Below are 21,355 nucleotides of genomic sequence, written 5' to 3'. Positions count from 1 at the left end.
TCATTGCTGGCGGTGTAGATGGTGCGGAGAAGCGGTACGGGGTGGAAGACCACCCCATCACATGACGCCTAAGCGCGACTACGATGCCCCTAACGCTGTATTGTTGTCCTTTCGCAACGCATTTCGCAACGCTATGGACGGAGCGTTCTCGCTAAACTCTGCGTGGCACGCTTGTTTGTACGTTTTCTCGAGGGACGCACCATCGTTCAGTGAAGTTCAACGTGTTGTTGCAAAGGCGCTCCAGCAGCGCCCGGCCCCAGAGCAGAGTCGGTGCAGGCAGCGGCCACCGTTTGAGTGCTGGAGGGGGAGGGGCAGCTGGGGCGGCTGGAGCGGTCGCCCGCGCTCGTGCGCCGAGTCCCCGGTGCTAGCGGCGCTGCCGGACCGCCGTGCCGCCGAAGCCGCTGTCATCGACCGGGCGCACCGGCGCCAGCGGCCGAAGCAGTTCTGTGCGTCGTAAAGTAAACATTAACATTGATCAAGGGACACTTTCATGGCACATGTGTGTTTGACTTGACGTGTTGTGGAATGCGATGCGCAGTTCTACGTGTGATGCTCGCCCAACCTGAACTTGTATCGCTCTGACAATGTCTTTCGTGAAATGGCCGAAATGGTCGGCTGTGGCTTAGGCAGGCAACCAAATCCACACTGTCTTCTTCCACAGATGGAGAGAAGTCCTGTGATTACCTGGCTATTCCATATCAGGATCGTTTGTAAGTGTGAGGATGACTTGTTGCTTGGGAATGGGCGTCGAAACATGTTACCTTTATCATGTGCTTTTTGCCATATCCCTGTTTTCCGTCTTGGGGCTTCTTTTACACAGAACTTTCGATGCAACTCATTATAAAGCTGGTCGTAAACGCGAAGGCTCCACGAACTCACACCATGCGTATCAATAAGCTGTGCTCCCTCATTAATCTGGAAGCGATTTTCACGAGTCTCATTTCGCGTGATGGGCATGCGTCTCCAATACCACAGCGCCTTTGCATTTCTGACAAGGGGCGCATCTGTCGCTGGCATTCCCCACCCAGACCACGTCCCGCCGGCACCCCGACCACGTCCCGCCGGCGCCCTGCCCCGCCCCCTTGCGCCCTGCCCCGCCCCCTGGCGCCCTGACCTCGTCCCGCCGGCCCTGGCCCGCCCCGTCGGTGCCCTGACCCGCCCCGTCGGCGCCCTGACCCGTCCCGCTCGGCGCCTGACCCGTCCCGCCGGCGCCCTGCCCCGCCCCGTCGGCGCCCTGCCCCCCCCGTCGGCGCCCTGACCCCGGCCCACTCGGCCGCCGCCAGCGCTGCTGCTGCTGCTGTCGCTGCTGGACATCGGCTTCATCGCGTTCGCGTACCACTCGACGGTGAAGCGCGGCGCCTCGGTGCAGCTGGTGTTCGGCTTCGAGTACGCCATCCTGCTGACGGTGGTGGCGTACGTGCTGGTCAAGTACCTGCTGCACGCCGTCGATCTGCAGCGCGAGGCGCCCTGGGAGAACAAGGCCGTCCACCTGCTGCATACGGAACTGCTCATCGGTGGGTGGCACGGAACGGTCGGGTCAGGTCAGGTCAGGTCAGGTCAGGTCAAGGGGTCAGGCGACTGGGAGGCTGCAAGAGTCAGAGTGGTGAATCAGCTTTTTCTGTTCAGGTAACTGTTATGCTGACGGTATTTCGTTGGTAACGGTTAATACAGGTTTTAAGACGGTGCTTTCCGACACCTGCCGTCGCTCCGCTGTGCTGATTCAGCGTGTCACTTCCGGACAGGGTTCGTGAAGGTGGTGCTGTACATGGTGTTCACGCTGATCATGGTGAAGATCCACACGCTGCCGCTGTTCGCCATCCGGCCCATGTACCTGGCGCTCAGGTGAGGCGGCTGCCGGGGAAGAATTTCGGTAGGGATCTGTGGAGGTCAGATAAACTGACCCAGAGTGTACCAGGACATGACTGAGCCTCTTTTGTCAGTTCTCACTCTGTGGCATGTTTTCTGAGCCTCATGGAGGTACATCCGACCCCGGTAGTCACACGCGTGATTAGCACCACGAATTATGAAGCCGACAAATGACAGGTCCCCGGTTCATTAATATTTTTGACGTGAGACTAATCATCACGTCGAACGCCTGGCCAGGTCGTCCGCGTGCTGACGCTGTGTCCGACGCCCCAAGGTCATTCAAGAAGGCGCTCAGTGACGTCATATTGTCAAGAACGCGCCATTCACAATATGAACACGCTGTACCCGAACGTCACCGAAGAGGAGCTGAGCAACACGGACAGCGTGTGCATCATCTGCCGCGAGGAGATACGCAGGTGGGTCTGCTGCTTTGACATTACTGGGACAGGAGGCCGTGTGTGCATCATCGACCGTCGAGGAGATGACCCCAGGTGGGTCTGCTGTCTGTGACATTACTGGGACCGAGGCCGCGTGTGCGTCATCTGCCACGAGAAGTTGACCGTGGGTGGGATCTGCTGCCTATGACGTCGCTGGTAGTGGGATCAGGTGGGCGTAATCCGCCGCAGGGACTTGGCCGCGGGGGAGGGGTTGTGACGTCAGCAGTATGCACGTACAGACAATGCTACTGACAACGTTGGTCTGTGGCGCACTCACAACCGAGACTTCTGGCTCCCATACGGTCGCCTGAGAATATGATGACATGTATGTGATTATGAATTTGTACCTCACATGGTTTCCTTACGTGTTAGTGTGCTGGCTTTTGGGCCTTTTGGGATTGAAGGCGCGGAATAATTAGTAGCCCGCGCTCCTCCGTTGTTAAAAGGCATCTTGGGAGCGCTTGCAGCCCCAAGGTCTCGTTGCCGGGAATCGGGAAGTTTTGGCTTGGGCGTCCTGGCCCGTCGCGCCAATGTTTTTAAGGGCTTGTGTCTGCGAGACCACTGATCTTACCGCTTGTGAAGCTTAGCAGCTAGTGCTGCAATGCTTCGAGGGGTATTGTTGGGGTTATGTCACATCACATTAAGGTGCTCACATGCCATGTCTTTGATCAGGCAGATTCTGCCCACACCTTTGCATTGCCACTGCATTTCATCGCCCCACGTCATCAACATGGGAAACGAAACAAGTGCGCGTTTTATGAATGCCAAGGAACACAGGCCCAAGCTACGTCCATATCTCGGCAGATCGAAGCGCTATCGACACGGGACCGACAGCTTCTGGCGGAGGAGAATGAGAGTGAAAGTGTGGACTGGGTGCGTGGAGGGACGCATGCGATCTGGGACAAACCGCGGCTCCACCCGTCTGGTGGGAAGGGCCTGTGAAACATCTCGGACATCAGAACAAATGAGGGCGTGGCAGCACCCTGATACTGTTGGTGAAGACCCGTCGACGGACCACTACGCGCGTTTCACTGCCCGGTCCGTAGCGAGGCTGGCGATGGACCAGGGACCGGGCGCTGTCGTGCGTTTGAAGCAGCGGTCCGAATGTCACGCGCTGGGGCCTGTTTGAGAGAGATTAGACTGATGCACAGACGTTTGGCCCAGCTTACCGGGCCAGTACACGTCATAAAGAAGGCGCCTTTCGCAATGGTTGGGGTCTAATAACTCAAAACGTTATTTATTGCAAATTTGTCTATGTTCGTAAAATGGACTGGCCCTGCCAGGCCCAAAGTTAGCCAAGTTGCAAGCATTACCACTTTTAAGCACTCGTGAGCACTTTACTTCAGTGGACACTTGCCCGATATGCTCATTGGGTGGGACTCATACGGCCCATGGCATCTGGCGCACCCCAAAGGCCTCAATCATTATCGCCAATGCTTTGCAGCGTATATTTCTATCGGCCCGCAAAGGCGGCTGGCTCCTCTCGCTCATATGCGTCTGATGATATCGGACCACTGCTCGACGTCCAGCGAAATGCCAAGTACTGGTTTATCGCGGCCCGGTTTTCACCGGTATCGCGGCGGTTTACCGTGTCGAGCCAGTATTCAGCTGCTAGGGCCATATCAGCGGGTGCGCTCCGACCTGAAAAGGCGTGACGACGGCAGCTTGACGGAGACGATCACGTGACAGCCGTGACGTTGTTACCAATTACGCGGCTGGTGCATCGCCGCACGACACAGGGGAAGATGGCGCCGAATAACACGAAATATTGCTCCGATGTAGATAATTGAGGGCTCAAGCTGATGCCAGGTCTTTTGTATGTACGTTTGACCCATACAACGCAGCGGCACCGCTAATCGCCGATACAGGGCCGATAGTGGTCACTGCCTGTCTACTGGCCGGCGGCCGTGGAGTGCGCGGTGCATGCGGTTGGTGCATTTGCACCCGTGTGCACCGGTGTGTGCCAGATCACCAGTAGCGTCACCGAGGCGCGCTTTCCAACTGGCTGAATTGCATTGGCTTTGTCCCGCCCTGCGTCCATGTCAGGGGAGCCGAGCGCCCCCACGCAATGACGTCCTCACCGTGATGTCACGTCACGTACCGTGTTGGGGTGCCCCGTCGTGCTCGCTGGGAGCCGTTGTGTGATGACGTCACCGACGGCTGCCGCTGGCCTCGGGTCGAGGGGGCCGCAGACGTGTTTCTCTATCTGTCATTGTTTATGAGCCTAAAAAGGCCTCAGCCGTCCTTGCGAGCTCAGTCACGGTGCCCGCGTGCGCCGGCGCGCGGTGTACTTTACACCGTGACGGGGCGCCGGGCTGCGTCGGTCCCGCCCCGCCGGCTGGCGGCTATCAGTCGGCGGCGGGCGGCCGCAGGGGCCGAGCACGCCCGGCTGGGGACGGGGCGGCGCACGTCCGCGCCCCCGACGCCGAACCGTCCGGCCGGCCGGCCGGGATCAGCTGATCGCACGCCGCCCGGTGCGAGCGACCCTCAGGTGCTAGCGCCGCCGCCGCCGCCGCCCTGTCACGGCGTGACGGGCCGGCGCGTGACGTGACGCGCTCGCCGCCCGCGCGCCGCTCACACGGCCTCCCCGCCCGCAGCGGGCCGGTGCCAAGAAGCTGCCCTGCAACCACGTGTTCCACGCGCTCTGCCTGCGCTCGTGGTTCCAGCGGCAGCAGACGTGCCCCACGTGTCGGATGGACATCCTGCGCGCGCCGGCGCCGGCCGCGGCCGCGCCGCCGCCGCCACCGCAGCCGCAGCCGGGTCAGCCGGGCCAGCCGCCCAACGGTAAGAGCGAGGCGCGGAGTGGCGCCGCTCGGGCCGGCGGTGACGCGCATGGCACGCGGCTGGTGTCGGATTTGACCCGGCGATGTGGGAGGCTGATGTTCGCGGTGCTGCGGCGGAGGGTGCAAGAGCCGCGGTATGAGCTCCTGCCCTGGCTAACTTCACCGCATTGTTCACACAGTGTGTGTGGGGGGGGGGGGGGGCGGCGGTTGATTCAGTGTGACCGCTGCTGGCCGTCGGGTGATGACGCCGCCAGCGGCAGATCGTGTTGCGAGAGAGCGGTCCGAGCGTGTTGGTCCATGGTGCGTTGTACCCGATATTGCGGGCCGTCGGCGCACGGCGCACAACATGGGTGGGACGACGCGTCTGACAGCTGACTGTGTCGACTCGACAGGGGGCGCCGCCGCCGGACCGCTGCCGCCGTTCGTGTGGCCGTTCCCGCCGCCGGCGCCGCCGCCGCCTGGAGCGGCCCCCGCCGCCGGCCCCGGCCCCGGTCCGCAGCCAGGTCAGTGGCGTCCGGCGCCGGAGATGGCGGACCTCGAGCCCTACGGTCATAGTCTCCTCCTCCTCCTCCTGCTCCTCAGCATGGCCGTCATCCTCATCAGCATCATATGGTGCTCGGAGCCGTGGATTCGGTCGCGCCCGTCGTCAGCGCTTCCCGCCGCACTGTCAGAATCACGAGCAGTCCGCGCCGTCTCCACACGGCCGACCCGTCTAAAGCTGTGATCAATAGTCAACAGCTTCGCCTCGTTCCGACCCGGTGATGGAAAGTTCCGCGTGTCGTATTTCGTCGACGACATTTCTTGGCGAGCTCTCGTCCTTGACAGCGCCGCTGTATCCCCCCCCCCCCCCCCCCGCTCCCCGTCATGCGCCGCGTCACCGACCACCCTACACCACCCATATTGGCTGGGCGGTGCTGACAGATATTGGATTAACGACGCGACCGCCCTGACGCCACTGGGGTCGGGGGCGGCCGCAGGCACGTGCCGGGGCTGCGACGCTGGGCCGCGACGTCACAGTGTGGGCGCCGTCCGGCTCGTGGCCGCGGGGCGTCAGTGCGTCTCCGTGAGCCGACCGTAGGCCGTCGCGGCGGCCGGCAGCGGCCGGGCGCCTGTCGACGGCGCGCGATTAGATCCGGTCACAGGTGGTGGGCGGGGCGGCGTCTGGCGGGCCGCTGCCGGCCGCCCGTCGGCGTGGAGCGTGTGCCGCGTGCTGCTGCGTTGGGAGTCCGCTCCTCTTCCGGGAGCCGGCACCGGCAGGCGAGGTGCGCTGTTGTGATCTCCGTCGTGGGTCGTGCCGCGTCGGACTGCTGATTCGCCGGCGTGAGGTCAAGGTCGTCCGGTGGGCGGTACGATACCGGCCAGGGTGCGCAGCCACAGGCGGCCGGATGTGTCGACAGGCGGCGTGGGATCCATGACGGCCGGAGCAGGCGGGCGATCGCGTGGCCGGCGCTGGGTGATCGTTATTGCACGTCCGCCTGCTGCCGCGTCTCGGGTGTTCGTGTTCTTTGGACCAAACGCTGCCCGTCCGCTGACCGTTTTCGAGCACTTCCCGCTTGCCGGCTGGGGCGGTGGCGTGTGGTTGTGTGGTGATGGCCGCCGTTCCCCGGCTCGCGGCGTGACGGTCGGTGCTCCTCTGCCGCCAGGTGCCGCCGGCGCACCGACCGCTCCGCTGCCTCCGCATCTTCCCACATTCCCGTTCAACCAGTTTATGAGTGAGTGGTGCGCGGCCCGACGGAGGCACAGTTTGCTGCCTCCCCGGTGTCGTGTCAGTGTTTGTGTGTGTCGCACTGGTAGCCGGAGCGTTCGTGTCGGTGGCCCGTCTTGTGATCGCCAGACAGGTGCACGTTATGGTATAATTAGGGCCCGTCGGGAGCCGCGGGTCCATGGTGTGACTGGCTGGTGCCACAGCACGGCCCAGTGCGTGCGATTATTGCATCGAATGGAAATAAGGGGGATTTCCGCGTAGGCGACGTCTGATACAGCTGGTCGGGGAAGGGGGGGGGGGGGAGCAGAGTGATCTGTGTTATGAGCCGTCAGTCGTCAAATGGCTCGACCATAGCTCACGCACGACTCTTCTGATCGGCAATTGCCATCATAACGACATACACCCACCGGCATTGCTTTGTAGCGACCAGCGCCGTTGACGCCCGTACGTTACCAACACCTTTCAACATCGTCTTTCAACAACGTGCGAGCGGACGGGCGGGCCGGGGAGGCTGTACGTGTGCGTATGGATGGGTGCTGTACCCACCCACAGTCACGGTCACGGACCGACTCACGGCCGTCTGTGGCGCGGCCGCGGTCCCCCTCCGGCCTGCCACCGCCTCCGGTGACCGTGCCTCGCAGCGCGTATCCATGCTGACGCCCCGTGACCGGCAGTGATGCCGCCGATGCCGCCGCCGCCGACCGACCTCTCCGGCCTGACGGAGGCAGAGCTGCGCCAGCTCGAGCTGCAGGAGCGCGCCGGCGTCGAGGCGCGCATCCGCTGCCTGCGAGACATCCGCACGCTGCTGGACGCGGCCGTGCTCATGATGGACCAGTACAGCCGCGCCGCCGCCGTCAGGTGGGCAGCGGCGCCGCGGCGCCAGGGAGATGGCCCGTCAGCCTGGGTCTGCGGCTGTGTCTGTGGTGTCTGGGGCGCTGGTGACCGGGACGCCCTCGCCGCAGCTGGCTCGTCGGTGGGAGCGCTCAGTCGGAGCTTCGAGCACCGACGGAGGGGGCTGAACGGAGACCGCGACTGTTGCGCGACGTGGGGCGGGACGAATCCCTTTGCTGTCCGCTCGGTGGTCGCCGGAAGAGTGACGTGGCCCCGTTGTCGGCAGCTCTGGGCCAGCGACTGCCTCTGCCGCCGCCGCCGCTGCTGCTGCTGCTACCGGAGCCGCCACGACTGGAGGAGCCGCCGCGGCCGCCACCAGTCCGGCTAGCACTGCAACCGAGGCTGCCGCCACGGGCGGAGCGTCAGCCGCCGCCGCGCCGCCGGCGCCGGGACCGACCGCCGCGGCCGAGGCGGCGGCGCCAGCCACTACTGAGGCCCCGGCCGCCGCGGCCGCCGAGACACCGGAGCAGGCGCGCCAGGCGGAGCTGCGCCGGCGGCGCGTGCAGCACTTCCAGCGCGAGCAGCAGGAGGGCGCGCTGTGACGCGCACCGGCGGGCGACCAGAGGCGGGCTGTGCGGCGGGGAGCGCCGGAGCGCACGAGAGTCAGGCGGTGGCGCGGCGCGTGCGACGCAGTCGGACCGTCACCTGACGGCGGCGTGTTGTGTTGGTTCTCTAACAAGTATTGCCGGGTCGCGAGCCCCGGCGAGGCGTCGTGTCCGCCTTGGCGCGGGCGGCGGCGCGGCGCCGGGGCGGGTGTCGGTTTGTTGCCGGTGTGCACAGTTTTATTTATTGCTAGCCCGCGGCGCGGGCCCCGGCCGGGTGGGTGCGTGTTCTCCGGGTAGTTTGTGTGCCGCCGGTCCCTGGGAAGCCAGACGGAGGCGACCGTGGCCATCTCTGACCAATACACCGAACGTGCTAATGACCTGGGTGTTAGACGGCCAAACGAACGGCTCGCGACGCGGCGCTGTCGTGGGGCACGTGCCGGGAAGTGACGCGCACTGCTGTTAGAACACAAGTGACTGCGCGGCAACGTGCGGTCTGCTACTGCAAACGTCATAGCACCGTTGCGCGCGTCTGGGACGCTGCACCTTTGGTTCATCAAGACATGCACACATGGTCAGATGTTAAAATGTATATCATGATGATGACTAACCAGACAGACAGACGGCGTGTCTGGCAGCTCCTTGCACTGCTGCGGCAGAACATAACGCAACAATGATCGCTTGATAAGAAATGTTTGTTCTGAACGCCAGAAATACAAAGTTAACTGCGATCGAACAAATGACCAAGAAAGCGGCGGCATCGCAACAAAGTTACCGACAGAAAACGACCAGAATAAACAATTTGTTTTTAGCACCATACTGCATGGCGAAATCTCTGAGGCTTAATCAGATGCAAAAATCAAAGCAGTCTTGTATGATTTTGGACCGGTGCGCCACGCGCGCTGACCAAACAATATTACGGTGCATGCTACGGTGCACATTGTGATGGTCCCGGGCGCCAGACGCAGTGTCAAAGCAAGGGATCCAGCAGGCGAGAAAAACTGTCGACTTCGCCAGTCTGCAACGATGCCAATGACAGGCTGCGGAGCCAGGCGCTCCCGCCGCCACCGGCGCGGTGACAAATCGCTTGTAGAGCATGAGGCGAAGCGGTCTTAAAGTACGGTAGAAGAGGTAAAGCGCTATCTGTGATGCACATGGCGCAGGCTTCCATTCAAGGTGAGGATGAGTTGTACTGCGGACCGGCGGCCACCAGCAGCGCGGATCCGCCGAGACCAGGGGCGGACACACGTGCCATGTGACGTCACCACCAGCTGTCGATGCCGCCGCGTGCTGCGGTGACGTCACACGCCTGTGCCGCCCGGAACGGTGCTCGGAGGTCCCGCCGGAACCGCCAGCCGGTGCTCCTCACTGGCACGCCACCTGCCGCGCCTGGGCAGCCTTCGGACCGGCCAGGTCCGTGCGTGGTCGCCGGAACAGCAGCACGTGCGGCTCTGTAATGGGTCGACTGGCTGTCAGGGGCTGACAGAGATGCAGGTGGCAGGGCAGCCAGCCAGCAGTGATCACATGGTGCAAGTAGCAGCACTCTGTGATGTGCTGCAGTATTACACTTGAATTTAACTGAAAAAATCAATGCTTGCAGATGGGCAACAGTAAATATATACAACAAATATCATGTTAAATACAACAACATCAGGTTATTTAAGCCACCTAAATTAGATGAAACCTCCTCATCTATTGCACCAAAAACCTCCAGCCCATATATAGCCATATGCATCATATGGCCTGACATTCTATACACAAACAAGTGAACACAATTACTATCCACTCATCTTGCTAAGTACAGCAAACATTTGATGACATGACCAAATGGCAATCACCACCATTATGACGAGTACCAGGTGCTCTGAAATATCTTAATAGCACCTAGCATCCTGGATACCAAGCTGCACACAGGCTGACTGGAACTTGGAGCATGGCTAGCATAGCTAGTCCAGCAGTAAGATGGTACAAGGATGCACCATGTTTTTTGAATGGTGCCTTGAATGTGAAGCAATATGGTCTACTGGGTACAAAGTGTGTCTGGCAAACTGATGACCCTCAACAAATTAAGGATGCGTGCATATCACTGATGACTATGCAGACTCTGACATCTAATGGTACCTGGCAATAACAAAACATGAACTCAGATAGTACTTAAATAGATAGACTACTAGACTACTACTAGATAGACAATACTTACCAGGAAGGTGGACCATGTAGTGGATCCAGCCAGGTGACTGCTGCACACCCAAATTACGCCATTCAGTCTCTGTCATCAGATGTGTCATAGGCACATTTTTTGCGATGCTGGAGGGCAGCATCACATGCCTGAAAGACATGAGAGCAGGAGTAGCCATAATGCTACACATGGTCACTGATAGCTTTACAAGCACACAAGTCACAAGATTTAACACTTGAACTCCTATTTCATTATTTGAAATGTGACCTTTCTTCTGTCTCCAGCCAAGGTAATTGTATGAAACATTGACATTGGCTTCATGGCATTGCATGCAAGTAGCCAAGAAGTGTGGTAGGAGTGACAGGGAGTATGACCAATAATGCCGTAGGTACGCATGTAGATAAGGGAAGCAAAATCCGCTGGATATATAGCTACCTACCTGTACTCATATCTGTCATCCGTATACTTTTCTGAATACTGAATGGAATTGGAAGGCATTTTACGAATTCGAGTTCTTCCACCTCACAAACACTTAACGGGATCCAGTCTCACACCCCCACAGCTGAGACAATATCAAAACCCTGCTCCGAATCTTCGCACTGGACGGCAAAAGCCAGGCGGAGATCACAAATCGCGCGGTAAGTGCGCATGAAATTGAATTCGTCAAGCCGGGGCCGAGCTTCCCACAAAGCTACCAAATTTGGCATAGCCATCTTTCATTGGTTTTCACAAGCTTGAAATTATTAATATATTTTGCATGAACCGTTTCAAAGCAAAAATTCAGTTAAAAATCAAGATACATTGAAACAAAAATACTGTCCAGCCAACTAACTTTACACAACTATGGATTTGTATACCAAGTAATTTGGGTTATGAAAATGCTCCTTTAGATGTGGCAGCGTCTAACTCCGCACAAATTTTAAAACTGCCAACCAAGTTTGTATGTGGTAAATGGACACGTAGCAAGGGTGTTGCTGAAGATTTGTGCTGTGGCTGTGGGTGGGTTGTTTGCTGTAGTGTTTTAATTTTATGCCACGTACTATGTGACTGGTGAGCTTACTGTTCATTTACCACCAATAGGAAGAATAAACTTCAGTTTGACTTCTTTAGCGCACTGGAGTTGTGTACCTGGCTGTGATTTCGAAGACTACCGAGTTTCTGTCTCAGGTACATTACTGGGTAGTTGCCTGCCCACCAGGAAAGCCTTCTGGCCTTATACTTAAATGTTCCATTGGGTTGTTGATGTTCTTTGTGCATGAGTATTGTGTTCTTGTCATTTGGTTTGTACTCAGGTATCTAGGTACTCAGGCTTTGACCAGCCAGAATCAATAAGCATCTTCCCATCTTGGTGATGCTTCTCATTGTATAAGGTGGATAGTTTGGGTGCACTCAAATATTGATAGATGTAATCAAATGAGTTGAGTCAAATGCAGGTGGATGAGCACATTACCAATGGGGCCTGGTATTTCTTACATGGCATACACTCACATGTTTTAGTTCCACCCTTTGTGTGTGCATACCATGATGTTTTGTTGCTAACAGTCATCCACATCTATGAATGCAAGTGACATGTGATAGGGGGTTGTGCCTCCAGTGACCCCTCCCCTTTAATACACCCTTGGTCTTAAGGGAACCTCTGCCCACTAAAAGCAACTCAGTGATCTTGGGAACTGGCATGATACTGCTCTTGCCTCTGGGCAAGGTTCGCTACAGAGGTACAGGGGTAGCATGATACACATCCTATAACATTGCAGAATGTAGTAATATGCTCAATGTGCCCATTTCCATTGCATGGATAAAACATCTATAGAAGCCATTTTGCCACCCAGCTGCCAAATGGCAGTGGAACTCCTAGATCACTTTGATGTGTTTATTCTCTTGAATTTGAATGCAGAGACAAGTGTTGTGGCTGGGAGTGGTTTTTTGCTGTCTGTTTAGGACATACTCATTGCACTGTCCTACCCATCAGCCACCTGCTGACTCACAGAATAACAGCAAATTTTCTGATGAACTGAACAAATTTTCTGATGACATCATCACTCTTAGCAAAAAGAACACAAATTATGACTTGAAATACAAGACACCATTTGCTGTCCTGTTCTCAGTTGTTCAGTAACTGTTATGTGTGGGCTTTTGTCTCATGATTTTACAACCTGACCCAAGCAAAATGCAAAATGCATCAGCTGCATTGCTACCAAAACTAGTTGTTACCAAAATATCCTGTATTTCTCAGATTGAGTTGACTGTTTGAGATGCAAAGCTAGACAAGATATCTGTGGCCTAATTCTGCTTCAACTGAGTCAATTATTGGCATGAATCACGTCTGCCATAACTAATTAGGTGGATCGGATTAAACAAGCGTACTCTTTGGCTATGTGTGAGGCCAGATTTGAAAACAGATGCCTATGGGTGCAATATGACCAGGTCGGTCAGCATGCCCTCCAGCTCAAATTATCATAATGGGAGGAGATCCCAACTATGAGTACAAAGTTGCTGTACCATGGCCATTACTATCTCATCATTACTTTATTGAAACCTGACCCTTTAACTGAACTTCTGTCCATCAGGCAGTTCAAAGAGGAGTCAAGATTATGAATTCCTAAAGCTTACTTGATACACAGTAAAATTGCAATTTCATTGCTGTTTGATTACCATAAGACCAGGCTGAAAAACAGTCACACTCACTGTCAGCATACATGTGAATGTCTCTGCACCAAGCACGTAAAATCTTTGGGTATTACTGTTTTGTTATCTGTTCTTGGTAACCAATTGGTACAGTGGGGGGGGGGGGGGTTACAAACAATATGGCAGTTTTGAGCAGATCATCTTCTGATTGCTGACCCTAATGCTGAGCATTTACACCATGTGCACCATAGAGCCAGGCAACCAACTTGTGCCAAGCCCAAAACACCATCGTCACCACCGTCTCTCTCCCAGCACCACTAACGCCCCTCCCCGACCATTGGCGGCGCTGTCGCTGTTGGGCTTCCTCTGATGCTGGCTGGGCCGGCAGCGGCGGCCCTCCCCTGACGCTCGCTGGGCCGACAGCGGCGGCCATGTCGACGGAGAAGCTGCTGCCGGTGCGGGTGGCCGTCCGTATCCGGCCGGTCGTCGACGTCGAGGCCAGGGACGGCTGCCAGCCCTGCCTGGACGTCACGCCTGGCGAGCCGCAGGTGCGGTCACGTGGGATGGGGCGGAGCTCCGGGCAAGCCGCAGGTGCGGTCTCGTGGGAGGGGACGGGGCTCCGGGTGAGCCGCAGGTGCGGTCACGTGGGATGGGGCGGAGCTCCGGGCAAGCCGCAGGTGCGGTCTCGTGGGAGGGGACGGGGCTCCGGGTGAGCCGCAGGTGCGGTCACGTGGGATGGGGCGGAGCTCCGGGCGAGCCGCAGGTGCGGCCTCGTGGGAGGGGGCAGGGCTCCGGGTGAACCGCTGGTGCGGTCACATGGGAGGGGACGGGGCTCCGCGCGAGCCGCAGGTATGGTCATGTGGGGTGGGACGGGGCTCCGCGTGAACCGCTGGTGCGGTCACATGGGAGAGGACGGGGCTCCGCGCGAGCCGCAGGTGCGGTCACGTGGGAGGGGACGGTGCCCTAGTCGTGGCAGACTGGTCGGTGGGAGAACTGCAAATACATGACGCAGAACTGTGGAGGAAGGATAACGAGGCGCCCACGGTAATGATGCTCGTATTTTCTTTGTGCAGAATTAGCCTTGTCTCATTATTCCGTCCGCTCCTCTTCTTGTGCGGTATCGTTCTGGGTTATAACTGAGAGGTGCAATGTATGTGTCACTGGAGGTGCATTCGTCGCCGTCATGGGTCACAAGGAGGCCCTTTGATGATGCGCCACTCAAGCGGCTGCTGTATGCCACTATGGTCCGTACGCCGTGTGGCGTGTGTCCACTTTACACTCTTGGGCAACATGTTCGCACGCCTCAGACAGTCGTGGGACGTTACCCAGCTAATGGCCACCCTGTGTCCGCCATGTTATGACTCGTCTGGCGGCTCGCCTCCGTCTTGCAACAGCAGCGTGGTCACGTGCGACCGTTTTCAGATCGTGCTCTCGGGCACGGAGAAGGCCTTCACGTACGACTTCGTCTTCGACGCCAGCCACAGCCAGCTGACGCTGTACGAGACGGCCGTCAAGGACATGCTGGCCAACCTCTTCGAAGGTGGGCTCCCGCTCGATGGGTGCGCTCGACGCTGACGCGCCATTAAGCCTCGAACCGCCGCCGGCCGCGTCCCAGGCTCACTGCAGCCAGTTGGCGGCGTCGGCTTGTCTTCGGACCGGCTGAATGACAGGCGCGCAATCAAGGGGCAGCTCGCGGCGTGACTCGGTGCGCAGCGAGCCCAGAAAGACATACTCTCTTGGCAGTAGCTGCCGTCTGGCGCTGCCGGTGCCGAGCACTGCCTGGACGCTGCGTAACGGAGTGGCGGCAGGTTTCAGAACAGCCAGCCTGTGTGGGATGCTGGGCACCATTCGAAATCGAACTCACTTCCACCATATCATTTGCTGATAGGAACGCCTTTTGTGTTGCACGCTCACCGAACCTGGCCACAGCGCCGAGCGTACCTATCCCCTGTGAAACTTCCTCACGAGCCGACCGACGCTGTCCCGGCAGGCTATAACGTCACCATCCTGGCGTACGGCCAGACGGGCTCGGGCAAGACCTACACCATGGGCACCGTGTACTCGTCGGCTGACGGCATGACCGACCAGACGGGCGTCATCCCACGGGCCATGACCGACCTGTTCGCCCACATCGCCGAGCGCGACGACTGCGACTTCCTCGTGCGCGTCTCCTTCCTGGAGGTGGGTGCGGAGGAGCGGCGGCGGGCGGGCCGCAGCGCTGGGAGATTGGTGGGCGCTCGTGCCCAGGCGCGCTCTTTGGTCCGGTGGCTCTTCGCTACTCGCGAGCACTTCTTACCCTTACCGCCGCTCTCGTCAAACGGAAGTGAAGAGGCAGCGAGGGTCTTTGTCTCATCAAGTAGACGTTGAAATTCCCTTCGAAATTTTTCCTCCGCTCATCCTTGCAGCACTTTATTGATCATTAAATTTCAGATACTATGGTTACTCATAGTATAGTATATTCATACTATGGTTGTTATTGTTGGTTATTCAGCCTACTAATGACCAGTTATCTGCCAGAGCCAAAACGTCCGCGCCATCACCACTGACCGCGCGCCGCGTGCCGGACAGATCTACAAGGAGCAGCTGTTCGACCTGCTGTCGCCGCGCGAGCGGGCCGACAGCCAGGTGGACATCCGGGAGGACGGCAAGGGCGTCAAGGTGACCGGCCTCACCGAGGTGCCCGTCTCTGACGTCACGCAGACGATCGCCTGCCTCGAACGGGTCAGTGGCGGCCGGCGGAGGCCGGCCGGAGAGCAGAGCAGCGGGCGGAGAGGTGTCAGCCCGGAGCGGCGCAGGCTGCAGGGGCGCTCTGGTGCTCGGTGGGGAAGGGTCAGGGTGGTCGGGAGTGCCCCGTCGTTCGATGGGCACGGGTCAGGGCTGTCGAAGGCGGCCCGGTGCTCGCCCGGCCCGGAGCAGGCCGGCCTGTGAGGTGGCGCGGACGGCAGCGGAGCGGTGTGCAGCCTCGGCGCCAGACCTGCCGGACCGGCGCGCCTCTGGCGGCGGCCGCCAGCGATGGCTGACCGGCGCCGCCGTCCCCAGGGCGGTCTCTGCCGCGTCACCGGCGCCACGGCCATGAACATGCGCTCGTCACGCAGCCACGCCATCTTCACCGTGACCCTGGAGCAGCGGGCGCGCGCCTCCGGCCAGCTCACCATGGCCAAGCTACACCTGGTCGACCTGGCCGGCTCGGAGCGCGCCAAGAAGACGCAGGCCACCGGCGACCGCTTCAAGGAGGGTGTCAACATCAACCGCGGCCTTCTCAGTCTCGGCAACGTCATCTCGGCACTGGGCGAGAACAAGGCGCCCAAGCACGTGCCGTACCGCGACAGCAAGCTGACGCGCATGCTGCAGAGTAAGTGGGAACCTGGGGACCTGGGGATGGAGGGACCTGAAGAAGGATGGAGGGACCTAGGGAGAGGATGAAGGGATCTGGGGAAGGGATGGAGCGACCTGGGGAAGGGATGGAAAGATCGGGGAAGGGATGGAGGGACCTGAGGAAGAGGTGGAGGGATCTGGGGAAGGGTGGAGGGACCTGGGGAAGGGGATAGAGGGACTTAGGGGATGGAGGGATCTGGGGAAGGGTGGAGGGGCCTGGGGAAGGGATGGAGGGACCTGGGAAGGGATGTAGGGGACTTGAGGAAGGGATGTAGGGGACTTGAGGAAGAGATGGAGGTATCTGGCAAGGGTTGCAGGGTGCCTGGGGAAGGGATGGAGGGGACCAGGGGAGGGATTTGAGGCCACTGGGCCGGTCAGCGGTTTAGGGAGGAGTACGCGCGCACGGCACAAGAATCGGTTACGCGTGTTGGCCGGCAATGGCTCACCTGCTGAGAGTCGCAGAGCGACTGGCCCACCACCGGCTCCCGCTGGTGAACACGAGGGAGTGACAATACCTCACCGTCGCAGCGGCGGAGTACCGTTGATCACCTGTCACGCCCTGCCCACTCGCCGGCACCCCGTCAGCTACCCGTCACCACCTAACCTGGCGCCGGTGCCGGCAGGCTCGCTGGGCGGCAACTCTCACACGCTGATGATCGCCTGCACCTCGCCGGCCGACTCCAACCTGGAGGAGACGGTCAGCACGCTGCGCTACGCCGACCGCGCGCGCAAGATCAAGAACAAGCCGGTGGTGAACCGCGGAGACAGCGGCGAGCTGGCCAGGCTCCGGCAGCAGGTGAGGGCACGGCGGCGAGCTGGGCAGGCTCCGGCGGCAGGTGAGGGCACGGCGGCGAACTGGCCAGGCTCCGGCAGTAGGTGGGGGCGCAGCGCGGGAGCTGGCCAGGCTCCGGCAGCAGGTGAGGGCACGGCGCGGGAGCTGGCCGATCCTGGAGGCCAGGTCATGGAGGTCAGGTCACGGAAGGTGACCCGTATCTGGTGTCAGGCTTTTAGAGGTCAGGCCTGGCCACAGGTCGGATCACGGGAGTTCAGGTCAGGTCACGGGAGGTCAGGTCAGATAACAGGTCATGCCATTTGACGTCAGGTCAGGTCACGGAAAGTCACGCCACGGGATGTCAGATCAAGTCACGGGAGGTCAGGTCAGGTCGCCGGTCCCCTTTACGCCTGTCTGGATCGGACCATGGCGAGCCGTGCCAGGTGGACGGGAGAGCCCTCTAATCACACGGTACGCGGCGCGTGATGGGCGCCTATTCGTTGGACGGTGTTGATATTGAATGGCGTGCATCAACCTTGGGATGCACCCGACGAGTCGGCTAGCATGCTCACATGCCGCGTGAGACTGCTTGTGATGTAAACGCCTGTAGCAATGTTATGTATGCAAGTACCATTCACATTTGGCATCGTTGTCGTGGTCGCTACTGTTCACACCTTCGCCTGTGCCGTGCAGGCGCGTGACGGACCGCCAACTTCCGTCGTCCGTCAGCGCCACGTGCTGCCCCGCCCCCTTCCCGGACTCCAGGGCCGCCGCCGGTGTGGCGCGGCGCCCGTCCGACTCCGACTCTGACTCCGACTCTGACCGGCGCGCAGGTGCAGGAGCTGCAGGTGCGCCTGATGGACGTGCAGGGCGGCGGGCCGGCGGCGGCGCCCGGCTCGCCGGTCGGCCCGGCCGCGCTCGTCACGCAGAACCGACGCCTCATGGACGAGAACCGCCGGCTGATGCGCGACCTGCAGGTGCGGAGGCGGGGAGGGGCGCCACTGGTCTGGGGTCACCATCAAAGGTTCAGGGGTTACCGCAAGAGGGCCAGGGGCTCACCGTAAGAGGGTCAGGATGTCGCCATCACACGGCAAGGGTCACTGTCAGAGGGTCAGGGGGCCACCGTCAAAGGGTTAGGGGTCATCTCCAGAGGGTCAGAGTTCACCGTCAGACGGCCAGGGATGGTCGCGATACGTGGCTCCGGCCTGATGCTGGACTGGTGCCAGGGTGTAGCACGGCCAAGAGCTCAAGCCCTCGCCACCAATGGCCGATTGCACCAGCCGTCTGCGTGTGGACTGCACGGCCGCTGGCTCCGCTCCGCACCCCGTTGTTTTCCGCTGGGACCTGGGCCATCGTAATGTCAGCCGCGGTCGCGGACTGACAGGCGCCGAGACTGGTGTGAGGTCTGACCGCGGGCGATGGTACTGGCGTGAGGTCTGACCGCGGGAGCCGATACTGGCGTCAGGTCTGACCGCGGGCGATGATATTTGCGCCAGATCTAACCTGACCAGCATTACCAGCTGCTCCGACCTGACCTCAGCGCCGCCGCCGCCTGAGAATGTGCTGACACGTAGGTCACGTACCCGGCCCAACTTGACATGTGGTGACCTAACCTGACCTGACCTGGCCCAGGCGGCGATCGATGAGAACACGGTGATGTCGGAGAAGGCGCTGCTGGCGGAGCGGGCGGCCGAGCAGCTGAAGCGGCGGCTGGAGGAGCTGTACCAGCAGACGGGCGACACCATGTCGCTGATGAACCAGACGGCCGACCCGGCCTCGGTCACGCTCGTGCGGGACCTCCAGGGCCGCATCATGGAGCTGCAGGTGAGGCGACCGACGCCGCCGCCGCCGCGCACCCGCCGCTCGGGTTAAGGGCCGCGCGGAGATGGCTGCGTGCGGTTCAGTGCGTAGCGTTTGATGTTTCGCTGCTAGGTGTGGTAGAAGAAGGAGAATAGAATAGTTCCTCACGTCGATGTCTCCTCGGCAGGTGGGCAGACCGGGCTGGAGTCCCGCTAATGTGGTGCGTTTCCGGTTTTGCGGAGACTGAGATGAGCGGCACGATTTTAGTCGAATCTGTCCAACCAAACTCACTGCATTATGATGCCTTACCACTCGCGACCGGATCGTTATAAGTGATGTGTTTACCCCGGTGCTGACATCAGTGCTTGCGTCGGTGATCACCGGTGGGTGCTCATGGCTATCTGATCACGTGCACCCCGCTGACCGGTGCGCCGCGCTCTGCGCCGTCCTCAGAGCGAGCAGACGAGCCACGAGGAGGAGCTGCGCCGGGTGGACGCCTCGCGCCACGTGACGCACGCCGAGCTGGCGTCGGCCGCGCCGACCGCCGCCGACGACGGCGACGCGGACGAGTCGGACGAGGACGAGGAGGAGCTGCTCAAGCGGCACGCGCTACGCCAGGCCGAGCTCAACAACGAGCTGCTGGTGAGTGGCCGGTCCCGACGGTGGCGGGGTCAGGGCTCTGGTGCGGCGTCTGGCGGCCGTGGCCTGCGTGGACAGGTGGTGTGACTGGCGGGCTGCTATGGTCTCATGCCCACCTGACTGGAGTGGCGGCCCCCCTCAACGTGTTCCCGGCCGTCAGGGAGAGGAGAGGAGGGGGGGGGGGGGGGGGGGGGGGGGGGGGGGGGGGGGGGGGGGGGGGGGGGAGGGGCGATCGCGTGCCGAAAGCGGAGGCTGGAACGGAAGTCACGATGCGACTCCCGGGTATTGTGTGATCGCTCGCTAGCTGGCTGAGCCTTCGAAGTCGCAGCCTTAGACGTGACGCCGTGCGACATCTACCACGTCTCTCTAAACCAGCCGAGCTAGCGGCCGTGGACAGGATTCTTCTGGTGGCGCGCTCGGTCTTCCCCCATGAGTTCATCGCCGCCCCACCGCCGCCACAACGGACGCGCCCCACCCGACCACGACCGCCGGCCGGCCTCACCGTACCGCCTCCCGCGCCCCCTTCGGGCCCCGCCGCACCGCCTCCCACGCTCCCTTCGGACCCCGCCGCACCGCCTCCCGCGCCGCCAGTCAGTCTCACCGCACCGCCTCCCGCGCCGCCAGCCAGTCTAACCGCACCGCCTCCCGCGCCCCCCTCCGGGCCCCGCCACACCACCTCCCGCGCCGCCAGTCAGTCTCACCGCACCGCCTCCCGCGCCGCCAGCCAGTCTCACCGCACCGCCTCCCGCCCCCCCTCCGGGCCCCGCCGCACCGCCTCCCGCGCCGCCAGCCTGTCTCACCTCACCGTCTCCCGCGCCGCCAGCCTGTCTCACCGCACCGCCTCCCGCGCCGCCAGCCAGTCTCACCGCACCGCCTCCCGCGCCGCCAGCCAGTCTCACCGCACCGCCTCCCGCGCCCCCTCCCGGCCCCGCCGCACCGCCTCCCGCGCCGCCAGCCAGTCTCACGCTCGCGCCTCTCCTCCAGGACCTGAACAGAGCGCTCGCCATCAAGCAGAACCTCGCCTCGGAGATGGTCAACAGTAACGCGCAGATGCTGAGCGTGCGCCAGCGGTACGAGCAGACGACGCGCGAGCTGGAGGAGCAAGTGCTGACGCTGAGCGCCGAGAAGCAGCGGCTGGAAGACGCGCTGCAGGGCGCGCGGGCCGAGGCGGCCGGCTCCAAGTAAGTGAGCGGTCGGCAACAGCCGTCGTAGCCAGAGGGCATCGGCAGGCCCGGGGAGGTCTCGGTCGGTGTGGCTTGTGCGAGATGGGAGCTTTAGCTGTGACGCGGTGGTGTTGGCGGCGCCTTTTGTTGGACTGGTGTTGTGAGGGCGGGGTTCTGTGTTTGACACAAACTAGTGCGTATTTGTCCTTCGAAGGAAGTGGCTCAGCTCTTTGATTGAGCCGCTTTGCTCCAGACGTGAACCTATCGCACATTTGGCAGACTTGGGCTGTCTTGCGATGCTTCAGCAGCTGGTCATCTGCGGCGTGTTAACCGCTGTTAACTCCCTCGGATATTACCCGGCCTTCGGTCTTCTGGACGGTGCACGGCACAAACATTTGCACCAGCCGCGTGGTCGCGCGCTCATCAGCGGGTGGTCCTCGGTCCCGCCCCGGCAGCACCGTTCCGGACCGCCCGTTCCGCTCACCGTGCCGTTCCGTTCCGGCAGGGCGGCCGAGCAGAAGCGTCAGCGCGTCAAAGAGCTGGAGCAGCGCATCAAGGAGCTGCAGCACAAGATGAAG

At 60.8% G+C, this 21,355-nt stretch overlaps 3 protein-coding genes across 3 annotated transcripts; all 3 read left to right on the top strand.

Moving 5' to 3' along the window:
• The first annotated feature begins 642 nt into the window (after positions 1-642).
• On the top strand, positions 643-5,454 carry LOC119108932 (E3 ubiquitin-protein ligase synoviolin A-like). The gene is made up of 6 exons (XM_037232475.1): positions 643-710; positions 1,284-1,514; positions 1,743-1,842; positions 2,141-2,207; positions 4,901-5,023; positions 5,341-5,454. The coding sequence occupies exons 1-6, from the start codon at positions 662-664 to the stop codon at positions 5,452-5,454; spliced, it is 684 nt and encodes a 227-aa protein (XP_037088370.1). The 5' UTR covers positions 643-661.
• Positions 5,455-5,557: 103 nt separating this feature from the next.
• LOC119108934 (E3 ubiquitin-protein ligase synoviolin A) lies at positions 5,558-8,602 on the top strand. The gene is made up of 4 exons (XM_037232477.1): positions 5,558-5,589; positions 6,730-6,798; positions 7,466-7,649; positions 7,909-8,602. Exons 2-4 carry the CDS (start codon positions 6,795-6,797, stop codon positions 8,222-8,224), a joined length of 504 nt encoding a protein of 167 aa, XP_037088372.1. The 5' UTR covers positions 5,558-5,589; positions 6,730-6,794; the 3' UTR covers positions 8,225-8,602.
• Positions 8,603-13,930: 5,328 nt separating this feature from the next.
• LOC119108933 (chromosome-associated kinesin KIF4A) lies at positions 13,931-21,342 on the top strand (the record flags this gene model as incomplete). Its single annotated transcript, XM_037232476.1, has 11 exons — positions 13,931-13,963; positions 14,451-14,568; positions 15,019-15,209; positions 15,597-15,749; positions 16,068-16,380; positions 17,027-17,199; positions 18,009-18,152; positions 18,808-18,999; positions 19,429-19,617; positions 20,599-20,795; positions 21,283-21,342. Coding segments are annotated over exons 1-11 (1,763 nt in total), but the record flags the coding sequence as incomplete, so codon positions are not given.
• Positions 21,343-21,355: the final 13 nt, after the last annotated feature.

Source organism: Pollicipes pollicipes, unplaced genomic scaffold, assembly GCF_011947565.3.
Source record: "Pollicipes pollicipes isolate AB1234 unplaced genomic scaffold, Ppol_2.1 Scaffold_7085;HRSCAF=8399_pilon_pilon_pilon, whole genome shotgun sequence".
Classification (NCBI taxonomy): Eukaryota; Metazoa; Arthropoda; class Thecostraca; order Pollicipedomorpha; family Pollicipedidae; genus Pollicipes; species Pollicipes pollicipes.
Note: the sequence above shows the minus strand (reverse complement) of the source record. Positions and strands in the feature narration are given on the sequence as shown.